Source organism: Notamacropus eugenii, chromosome 1, assembly GCF_028372415.1.
Source record: "Notamacropus eugenii isolate mMacEug1 chromosome 1, mMacEug1.pri_v2, whole genome shotgun sequence".
NCBI lineage: Eukaryota > Metazoa > Chordata > Mammalia > Diprotodontia > Macropodidae > Notamacropus > Notamacropus eugenii.
In genome coordinates, this window is record NC_092872.1 from 349,991,841 (window position 1) to 350,003,477 (window position 11,637).

General features: G+C 42.7%; 1 protein-coding gene and 1 long non-coding RNA gene across 5 annotated transcripts in view; one reads left to right on the plus strand and one right to left on the minus strand.

Moving 5' to 3' along the window:
* The window catches only part of TNFAIP2 (TNF alpha induced protein 2), a 31,396-nt gene extending 21,695 nt beyond the window's left edge, over positions 1-9,701 (minus strand). For 3 of the 4 annotated variants that reach the window (XM_072630142.1, XM_072630139.1, XM_072630141.1), the window contains exons 1-2: positions 9,360-9,701; positions 796-1,149 (exon numbers count right to left, since the gene is read on the minus strand). In XM_072630142.1, coding sequence (XP_072486243.1) covers positions 796-1,126 — 331 coding nt within the window. In that variant the 5' untranslated portion in view covers positions 1,127-1,149; positions 9,360-9,701. Of the gene's footprint in view, positions 1-795; positions 1,150-9,355 lie in introns of all 4 variants that reach the window. The other variant, XM_072630140.1, reaches the window with a different exon arrangement.
* Positions 9,165-11,246, plus strand: LOC140518211 (uncharacterized). The gene is made up of 2 exons (XR_011971859.1): positions 9,165-9,438; positions 10,997-11,246. It is a non-coding gene; the product is annotated as an uncharacterized lncRNA (long non-coding RNA).
* The last annotated feature ends 391 nt before the right edge of the window (positions 11,247-11,637 follow it).

An 11,637-nucleotide genomic window follows, 5' to 3' on the forward strand; every position in this document is an offset into this window, starting at 1 on the left:
GTTAGGAGGAAGAAAGTCATTAGGATTCAAGGATGGCAGATCCCTGAATCTAGGGACCAAGGAAGGTCAGGGAGGCTGGCTTTTAAGGTAGGCTTTAGTTTAGTAAAGCATGAAAAAACCCTACCAAACTGGGTCCCAGAAGGTATTAAGCTGGTGCCCCCTCAAGCCAATATGAGTCTGCCAAGGCCCAAGGTTCAGATTTAGACATTTCACACGTGTTTAGGGTGCTCTACTTTTTACAGGGCTTTCCCTCCATCTCTTCTCTTATCACTACAGGACCATAGATTGAGATCTGAAAGGGACCTTAGAGGCCATTTAGCACAATCTTCTCATTTTATAGATGAGGAAACTGAGGCTTAAAGTATGTAAGCTATGATCACATAGGTGCCAAAGATGGGATTTGAACCCAGGCCTTCCAAACTCCAGGTCCAGAACTCTAGTCATTCTACCATGTTGCCTCTCATAATAGCTGACATTTATACAGGGCTTTAAAATGTGCAAAATGCTTTACATACTTTCCCCTTATGAGCCTCACAAAAGCCTATGAGGTAAGTAACAAAGGTTATATATATTACACTATATGACCTTGGTCAAGTTACTTCCCCTCTCTCATCCTTTATTGTCTGTGGCTCTGGAGAGAACAGTGGGTCTTCCACTTCCCCCCTGTACATCCACCTCCTACCTGTGTGTCTCTAATTCATCACAACCCAAGTGAAATTAATTTAAAAGATCTTCTGTCTCTGGGCACTGAGTCAAACCATGTCACCTTGATGGATCCCTCTTTCTACAACCTACCTGTAGGGGGTGGGATGTCAGGTTTAACCTCCACCTCTGGCTCTTCAGCTGTGGGGCTTGGATTACTCTTCCTTCTCATTCCTTTGGCTAACATGTCAAACATCTTTCTGATTCCTTTCTTTTTCTTCTTCTTCTTCTCCTTTTCCATGTATTGGGGTAAGCCCCCATCTTTATGGGGAGAGAGATCCTCAGAGGAGGCCAGGGAGGTCGTGTCAGACTCTGTCTCTGACACTGCAGAGGGCTTTCTGCCTGGAGGGCTGAGTTCAAAGTCATATTGAGTAGGCATAGAGGGGTTTGTCCGGTCACTTATGGTTGGATGAGAGGAAGTCATATCTTCATCATTTCAGCTCAGGCCTGTGGGGACAGGAGGGAAGTAACTATCACATGCAAATCTCTGTCCTACTAGGCCTGAGCCAAGAGCCTAACTCCCTCGCTGACTGACAGAGGTTCTGCCCCCAGAAACTCTGTTTTCTTTTTTGTTGTTTTTCTTCTTTTCTTTATTTATTACTTTATTTTTCCCTAGTTACATGTAGAATGTAAACTCTATTTTCCCTGACAGTTGAGGAGAAAGAGGAAAGTAGTTAGATGGGTTCCAGAATATCTGTATCAAATGGCAGATAAAAGTTTATCAAGGTCCTTCTCTTGGACTTGCTGCATGACCTTGGGTAAGTCATTCTCCACACCTCACTCTCTGATCCTACACTGTGTCACTGCCTCTAGAAAGTGCAATGGGTCTTCGAATCATTCCTATTTTTCTGTCTTTTGAACCTGTCTGGTTTGGCTTTTCAAGGTACAGCTCAAATCCCACCTTTCTTTCTTTCTTCCTTTCTTTCTTTCTTTCTTTCTTCCTTTCTTTCTTTCTTTCTTTCTTTCTTTCTTTCTTTCTTTCTTTCTTTCTTTCTTTCTTTCTTTCTTTCTTTCTTTCTTTCTTCCTTCCTTTCTTCCTTCCTTCCTTCCTTCCTTCCTTCCTTCCTTCCTTCCTTCCTTCCTTCCTTCCTTCCTTCCTTCCTTTCCTTTTTTCTTTCTTGTTTATTTATTTTTAACATTTATCTTTAAATTTTAAGTTCCAAATTCTCCCCCTCCCTCAAGGCTCTCCCCCAACCACTGAGAAAGCAAACAATATGATATATGTGAAGTCATACAAAACATATTTTCATGTTAGCCATATTGCAAAAAAAAAGCAAGAAAAATTAAGGAAGTGAAAAAATTATACTTTAGTCTCTGGGCTAAAAACAGTTTCCATGAAAGGTCTACCTTCCACTGGCTCCTCAGTCATTCGCAATAAACCTCCAAGGGCTAAGAATCATTCTGACCAAGCTTGAACTCTATAGCTTGAGGAAGAAATGGGCATACTGATATTAGGAAATTAATATGTCTCAAGTGCAGTCAGTCATTAATTATTTATTGGCTGACTGTTCCACAAATAAGACACTCTATCTCTGTCTCTCCCTCATGCCTGGAATGCTCTTCCTCCTTAGCTCCAATTACTGACTTCCCTGGCTTCCTGTAAGTGCCAACTAAAATCCTATGTTCTAGAAGAACCTTTCCTAACCTCTTAGTTACAGTGCCTTCCCTCTGTTAATTATCTCTGAATTTGGAATACCCCCCCCTCCAACCTTTGCACCTTAGAATACCTACTAAATTCCTTCAAGGCTCAGCTCAAGAACCACTTCATAGACACAGAGCCTTTTCTTATCCTCTTATCTGTGAGATATATTACTTTATATCTCCTTTGTATATATTTTATATTCACTTACTTCTAAGTTGCTTTGCACTAGTAGAATATAAGCTCCTTGAGGGCAGGGAATGATTCAATTTTATCTCTGTGTATCAGTACGTAGAACAATAGCTGGCATTTAGTAGGCATTAGTAAATGCTTGTTAGGTTAGTGAATTAAGAAGCTCCTTTTTACATCTGTCTCTTTTTCTGTGCCCAAAGAGACTCCCCCAGACTAAACAGTTGGTTTCTGGGACCAAATAGAACAAGGGTCGAGTTGAAGCATAACAGTGGAAAGAGTCAGATTTAGACTCACAGGTTCTTTATAGGTAGGATTTCATGGTCTAAAATTCTGTAAGTGAAGAAAGCCCAGAAAAGATGGGAAACTCTCAAGAATTAAATTCCAAAGATATAAAGAGGAACAAATTTGATGTAGAAATAAAGAGGAGATTGTCTAAAGAGGACAGGGAACTCATCAACTGATGTCAACTTTTAAAAGACATAGGGAAAGTAAATCCTCCAGGACAGGTAACAGAGGATGATTTTCAAAAATGTGTGGCATGGTCCTGGAAGTAAAGTGCCACAAAGGCTAAAGCTTGAAATGAGCTGAGGCTAGTGATGAAAAGAGGAACATTAAAGAAGGGATAGAACTCTGTTCAAGCAGTCAACAAACATTTAAATATTAAGCACCTACTGTGTGCCAGACACATTCCTTGCCCTCAAGGAATTCATCTTCTAATAGAGGAGGCAACATACAAGCAGCTATGTACATACAAATATAGATGGTGTAAATGGGTCAAGAAAGAGAATTCCAGGCCTGGGGTGCAAGTCAGTGAGAATGTTCAGAGGCAGGAGAAGGAGGGTCTTGAATGAAGAACAACACAGATGTTAGCACCACTGGGTTGAAGAGTACATGGAAGGGTACAAATATTGGAAAAGTAGGAAGGCTCCAGTTTATGAAGGATTTTAAATAACAGAGGATTTTAGTTTTGATCTGGGAGGTTTAGAGAGCCACTGGAATTTAGGAATAGAGGAATGAAATGGTCAGAACTGTGCTTTAGGAAGATCTTTTTGGCAGCTGAGTGGAGGATGGACAGGAGTGGGGAGAGACTTGAGGGAGGGAGACCAACTAGAAGCTATTGCAACAGTCCCTATAGAAGGTGATTGAGGGTCTTTCACCAGGATGACTGCTGTGTGACTGGCAAGAAAGGGATGTAAGGGAAATGTGAAGGTAGAAACAACAAATCTTGCAATAGGTTGGAATAGGAAAAAAAGGCTGCAGATGGTGGGAATAATCCAAGGTGAAGCTTGGCAAGGCACAATGGCATGAGGGAGAAAGGGATTCAAGTGCAGAAAAATAGTTCACTGTGGTTCACCAGTGATTGAGACAGGGAAAGGAAGAGATTATAGTTGGTGGTGGGTAGGGGAAGAGGACTGGGAAAGAACTGAAGAGTGGAGGGATTGTAGGTCACGGTGAGGACAAAGGACAGGGCTGAGGTGATAGGATAAGGATGACACAGACCATGGAGAAAAGGCAGAACTGCTTTTGTTTTCTCTAACAAAGAAAATAATTTTTAGACAAGAAAGGATAAATAAAAACGATTAATAGAAAATTGATACCCAAGACAAGTAAAAAGACAATAGGAGATCAGTTCTTTCATGTATACAAAGCTAGCACATCCAGATAAAGGAACTCTGGAGTAAACTGACAGATGGGACTGTCGTGGTACTGACAGTGATCAGATAACTTAGCAAGATCTGAGAAAGAGACAGCGACTGAGAGTAACAGAAAGGCAACTGTTTTCCTGATTTTCAAAAGAAGGGAAAAGTCTGCAAGTTCCAACCTTGATTTCAATTCCTGGCAAAATTCTAACATTAATGAACTTTAATTAGTTAGAATTAGAATTAAGATCTGAGTTCAAATCCAGCCTCAGATACTTACTAGCTGTGTGACCCTGGGTAAGTCACTTAACCCTGTTTGCCTCAGGTCCTCATCTGTAAAATGAGCTGGAGAAGGAAATGGCAAACTACTACAGTGTCTTTGCCAAGAAAATCCCAAATGGGGTCATGAAGAGTAGGATATGATTGAAATAACTGAACAACAGATTAATCAAAATAAATTAAGGGTTGATTGGAAAAGGAAGTAAGGCCAACATGGTTTCATCAAGGTAGATTAATCTCATTTCCTTTATGACAAGGTTACTAGACAGGTGGATCAGGGAATACTGAAGTTATAGATTACAGAGAGAGAGAGAGAGAGAGAGAGAGAGACAGAGAGAGAGACAGAGAGAGAGAAAGAGAGACAGAGAGAGAGGGAGGGAGACAGAGAGAGAGAGACAGAGACAGAGAGACAGAGAGAGGGAGGGAGAGACAGAGAAAGAGACAGAGAGAAAGAGACAGAGAGAATCAGAGAGACAGAGAGAGAAGGAGGGAGGAGAGAGAGAGACAGACAGACAGACAGATAAACTGAGGCTTGAAGCTATGAAGATCTGGGTTCAAGTTCTGTCTCTTGACTCATAACAGCTATGCGATCCTGGACAAATCCTTTCACCATTTCAGTGCTTTAGGCCAGAGGTGTCAGACAAGATTTGCAGTGCCACCAGCCACACTCCCAGTGTTCTTGAACTAGGTTAAAATGTTGTTGGGAAATATTTAACAAAATAAATAAAAATACAGTAGAACACAGGGAATGGAAAGATGTGGTTCTCTAAGTCAGTATATGCCCCTTAAGTTCTTGGCCCTTACTTCAATTTGAGTTTGATACCATTGTTCTAGCAACTTTCTAAGACTTTCTAAGTTTCTTTCTAACTTTCCAAGTTGCAGAGAAAGTGCTGACCTGCATTGGCAGAGGGGATTTCCTCACCTGGGAATTCCTCATGTGAATGAAACCACAGGTTTCGTCTTTTCCACTTACCTAGATTTTATTAGAAAAGCATTGGACAAAGTCTTATCATGTTTTTTACATAAAGAGAAATATGGATTCAATGATTGTATAATGATGTGGATTTAGAATTGATTGAAAGGCCATTCCTGAAGTTGTTGCTATTGAGTCATTTCATTTGTGGCCAACTTTTCATGACCCCATTTGAGGTTTTCCTGGCAAAGATACAACAAAGATACAACAAAAGGCAAAGATACAACAAAGATACAACAAAAGGCACAACCCCAGTTCCCCATCTGTCAACACCAGCTGTGGCAGTGCCTGTCTGCAGCCCTTCTATCTCCTTCTCCATCTTCAACCTTACTCCTTGCACAGATTCACCTATAAAGCAATGAACCTAGGGTCAAGAAGACCCTAGTTCATATCTCTCCTCAAATACTTACTAACTGGGTCTGACACAGTTTCTTCATCTATAAAATGAGAATAATAACAGCATTCTTAAGATTGTTGGGAGGTGCAAATGAGAGAATATCTGTAAACTGCTTTGTAAAACTTAAAGTGTTATATTTATATTCATATATATTTACATAGAGGGCAGGACATACCTGGAACAAGCAAGAAAAACCATTTTCCAAGGTATCTAGAACCAAGGGAATCATGCAATCATAAAGAAAAGAAAGCTCACATTTGTTTAGCATTTTCAGAACAAAAGCCTTGGGAAGCAGGTCCATGTACAAGGGATCTTCTTCCTCTTTTATGGGTAGGAAATGGAAGATTAACACTCCCCTCTTCTCTATATTTTGCAGATGAAAATATCAAAGAGGGAATTTAGCTTATCTTTACAAATCCACTTCATTTTACAGAAGGAGAAACTAACACTCAGAGAGGGCACAAGACTCCCTGGAGATCACACATCAGGGCAATCTCAGAACATGGCTCCAGGGGGACTGATTCTTGGTCCTTTCTTCTTTCCATTGTAGAAAGTACCCAAAAGATCAAAGGTTTATTCTACTTGGTCCCAGACCTCAGACCACTCAGGGTGGAGTTTGGGGGACATACAAGGTAGGCCACAGGTGTTGAAACTATTATTTCCTACCTCACCTCTCATTCAAGTAATTAGCAAATCTGCTTTCTGTGTGGCGTATTTGCCAGAATATATCCTCCTCTGATATCAATCAGCCATCTCCTCCTAAGGCTAGAGCTGGTTTGTTGGAAATATAGTGTTTGCCCAGCAAGACCTATTCCCAACATCCTGGTAGCCATGAAGGGCCAGGAAAGTCTGATTTAACATGTACAGACCAGAGCATCTGTCTTTCCCAGAAAGGCAAAAAAAAAAAAAAAAAATCATGGGAATCCCTGCCTGAGTCTTCATTTCCTCCAAACTGAATGGATGTAAACTTCCAAATTCTCTTCAACACATCCCTGACCTCAAATACTGCTTTAAGAGTTGGAAGGGACCTCAGACATCATCTAGCCTAACCGTAAGGACCTGAGTAGGAATCTGCTCTATAGCAACTGCCTATTGGGAAACTCAATACCTTGCTAAAGATTTTTTATCTCGGTCTTCATTCTTTCCAACCTCAAATATATCCTTCACACGATGACCAGACATTCATACCTAGATCTGGTCACATCAGCTTCAGGATCTTCCATACCCCTTAAACTTCTGTGCCTGAAATCCAGGGCCCTCCATAATCTGACACCACACTTAAAAACTTTGCCATTTTATGTCCCTTCCCCTCCATGTTTCAGCTATATTAGAAGACTCTGTTCTCTGAATATACCACTCTTGTACTGTGTCTGTAAGCTCTCACCATACCCTCTTTCTGAAGCACCTTACCTCTCAATCTCTATTTGTTGGACTTTGTTGTTGCTTAGTCATTCAGTCATGTCTGACTCTATATCAGCAAAGATCTTGGAGTGGTTTGCTATTTCCTTCTCCAATGTCTCCCCATTTTATAGATGAGGCAAATATGGGTTAAGTGACTTGCCTAGGATCACACAGCTATTGTCTGAGGAAGATGAGTTTTCCTCCAAGTCCAGTACTCTTCACTTCACCACCTAGCTGCCCAAGCCAATTTAAGTAACATCCTTCCAGGAAGCTCTTACAACAGGAGGATATATACAATATTTCACATAGCACTTGGTTCTGTAAATCTCAAGTGTACTTAAAATGTAATGGTGTGTATTTTCACAGTTACCTGTGTAGGTATCTCATGCTCCACTAGATTGTGAGCTCCATCAGAGAAGGAACTGGAGCTTATCAAAACTTTATATATCCCTCAGTGTTCAGAACAGTGGGTTATTAAAGATCATAGATTTAAAACTGGAAAGGATCTGAGAGATCATCTAGCTTCTAGCCCAATGCCTTCTTTTTACAGACAAGGAAACTGAGACTCAGAGAAGTTAGGCAACTTGCTCAAGGTCACACTGAAATGTTATGTAGTATAACTAGAATTTGAACCCATATCCCTCGGACTCCAAATCCTGGGCTTTCCTCCATGATACCACGCTGCCAGAGCTCTTCCAAGTAGAGGGTTAATAAATGCAGCTAGATTGGAAAGAATATCTGTGGCCCTATTTTCTTCCTCTCTGCCTACCTCAAATCCTATTCAGCCTTCAAGGTGAAAATCATGCCTCTCCCTGATCAATTCACATTGATATGTCCCTTTTCAAGCTCATGTCAAATCCTTGGTATTTTAGAAGGGAACTTGGAAATCTCAAATCCTTTCCTCCTCGATCTTCCCAGTACAAGGATTTCCTTTATAGACTCCCTGACCATAGATGACTCAGAAGTTGGATCATCCAGCTACCCTCTCTTCCTTGAACACCTCCAGTAATGAGAAACTCTTTAGCATAGGAGGCAACTGAATCCACTTGCTGGACAGTTCTGATGGTCAGTGCTTCATTTATTGAATCAGTATCTCTCCCCTTCTCTGCACTGCTCTCTGCTCACCTCCCCTTGCAGCTCTGGTTTTCTAATACTGTAGGCATCTGCTGCTGTGGAAGGAGGAAAAGGTTCCCTGTACTAGGAGTGACAGCCTTGAGGATTGGAGATTTCCCCTAGAATGGTGGTAGCAGAAGGGAACGCTAGTTTAGAGCCAGGGGATGTGGGTTCGAATGTGATTATGGTATTCATTAGCTGTGCAACCTGGTACAAGTCATTTACCTGCTCTGTGCCTCAGTTTCCTCCTCTGTAAGTTGAAGGGGTTAGACTATGTTAGATAATCTCCAAAGCCTTTCGGAATGAATTCTTTCAAACTGAGGTTGGCTCTGAAAGTACTTGGTCATAGCCTACCCTGTATCTCCAAGCCCTCTGTCACCCGATTTATGTAAGAGACTCAGATCCAAAAAGACTGGAGGACAGGGGTAGCAGGTTCCTCTAACTCCGGGTTCCTCACCCCACCCCGTTTTCAGCTGAGTCAAAGTGTGCCCTTTTCCAGAAGAAGCTAAAAGGGTTTTGCAAACAATATCATATTGCCGTCCTGCCCTGTCTGGCGGGGAGCAGAGTAAAGGAGATTTTTCGGGAACAGAAGGAACCTCAGTTTCGTCCCCCTCCGTGTCCATATGGGGAAACTGAGAAATAAATAGAAAGGGGGTAATTACCTAAGTCTACCCAGGAATTTTCAGATCCCTCCCGTCTGAGCAGCCTTGCCCTTCTCCCTAGTTACCAAAGCAGGAATCCAAGCCCGTCTTTTGATAGTGGAAGTACCTAAGTCAAGTCAAAGTAGAAGTGAGAGGAGGATACTGAGATGTAAACCAGTAAGTCGAAGCAGAAAACAGGATTTAAACCCAGGACTCCCTGTGCCCGGCCTGGGTCCTCAAGGCTCTTTCACTTGCTCCTGCGGTGAGGACTCAGAAAGAGGTAGAAAGGGGAATTTCTTTGGACTGGAAGAAGAATCCCAGTGACCAGCCAAGAGTCATGTCTGAACCAGCTGCGCGCCTAGAGGAAGGGGCACTCACTCACTGTGTCTGTGCGTCTTGACCCGGTCTGAGGGGCGCGAGGTGACAAGCTCTCTGCCTCTGCTCCAGCCTTCTGTGACCAGGTCAGCTCCCTGCAGTCCCACATATAGAGAGCTCGCCCGAGCCCCAGCTTTGGGGCTCCCGCCCCCTTCCCCGCCCCTTGGCTGCAATTGCGGAAAATCCGCGGGGCGTGACTTTAGTCTATAAAATTTGTCGGGTGAACTCCCCGGGGAAAGAAACCACTCCCCCCACACTATGCGGGCGTGGAGGTGAACCCAAACAGCTGCCCCCACATCCCCAGAGGCCTCCAGTCACTGGTCAGCCACTTCCCTTTGTCAAAGACAGCAGCTTCATGGGAGGCTGCCCTGAAATCTCGGGGCTCGGTTCTGTTTTTGTGACATCATGGGTCTGGTCTCATTTTACTCCTTTTTGTTTTTTCTAAGCTGGGAAAAAAATCCTTGGGGGATCCAACCAGACTTTCACCTAGCTAGAAATACGGGAAGCCTTTAAATCAGAGCATAATATTTAGAGATGGAACACATCCAGTCCAACCCTCTCATTTTATAAATGAGGAAAATGCAGTGGGAAAGACACTTGGATCAAGGGTCTTGAAGACTCACGAGACCCATGTTCAAATCCTTGCTCCGATACTTACTATATGACCTTGGGGAAAGTCGTTTCGGCTCTCTGGGTCTCAGTTCCCTCATCAGATGAGTTCCCTCATCCCCCTCCTGACTTGTGTCGGAGGGAGAGCAAAGGGGAGGTGGAGATGGAGAGAAAGTTGTAACAGTTAATCGTATGTGAAAATGAGACCTAAAAAGGCTACCAAGTTCATAAAAGTAGTAAGTGGTACTGGGATTTGACACGAAGTCCATCTTGCTTTCCAAATCCCGCCGCTCTTACTTGTTCATTCTCTCCTTCACTCGTTGGAGGAGGGGGGGTGGGGAGCTCACTTTATCAGGCTCTGCTATGGGAAGACAAGTGGAGGGCGCTACAGGAAAAGCTCTATTTGAGCGAGGGAGGGGGTGAAGATGGATTGGATAGAAGAGAGGCTAGGCTTAAGAGCCTTAGAGTCCCACTAAGTGTAAATCGGAGGACTTGGCTTCTTTTAGTACTGGCCCTACTCTCTCACTCTGAGATCCTTCCTATCTTGGGAACTGAGTTTCTCAACTGTAGAATAAATGGGTTAGATTTTGTACTTTCTAAAGTACCTTTCAGCTCTAGCTATCTGTGTTTAAATCTATGCATGCATGATTCATCCACAGGAAAAGAAAAGAATGCCCAAACCCTGTGTTTGTGCCAAGTAGACATGCAGTTAGGACTATAGGGGTAGGTGTGTTTAAAGGGGAGAGGGAGGAGTGTATTGCCTCCTCCTCAGCTGTCTTTGTTCTGATACCTCTGTGACAACAAACTATTGCCATACTTGCACTGTATTTTAAATATGGGTTACCTTCAGGAAGAATCAGGCTTGAGTGATCAAGAATTTAGCTGCCCCCAAAGAGCATGACAAGAACACTGAGAACCCAGGGCAGAGGCAGAAATAGACGTTGCTGAGGCAGAAACCAAGGTAGAAGCAAAAGGTTGAAGGCAAAGTTTCTATGTTTCTAGGGCTGCAGCATCACCTTGTTTTTCGGTTGATAGGAGTCTTGTCAGTCCCCTGTTGGCTCTCCGATAAGGACAATGGAGCAGGTCATGGGCAAGCGCATAAGCAGCAAAGTGAAAGGAAATCAACATTCTATCTACATCTATGGAACCTATGAATGCTGTGGAAGAGGACAAGATGTGGTGGTATGTGTGCGTGGTTGGTACCAGACAGCACTCAAATGAAATGGCCTTAGTTGATCTCTAGAGATAATAAAGCTGCCCTCAGACAAATGAGGGACATCTTGTGTTTTGTGCCTGGATTTCTCCATCTCACTATAGCCTTCTTTCTACTCCAATCCTTTTTCAGTTTCAAGAAGTGTCTCTTAATGCCCTACTCTGTGCTGAGTATCATTGGGGATGCAAAGACACACAACTAACCAAGATCATGTTCTTAGTCAATGAAGTAACCAACTTTGATCGCAAAAAACTACGATGAAGAATGTTGTCTGCCTCTTGATATAAATGGTGGACTTAGTATGAACGTTTTGCACCATGACCAAAGTAGGCATTTTACCCAATTAGGGATAATAGTTTTAAGGAGGTTTTCCCCTTTCCTTTTCTGAGGTGGGAAGGGGGAGGTGGGTGGGAGAGACGAGACAATGTTGTTCATTGAAAAAAAAATGGAATCTGTTTTTAAA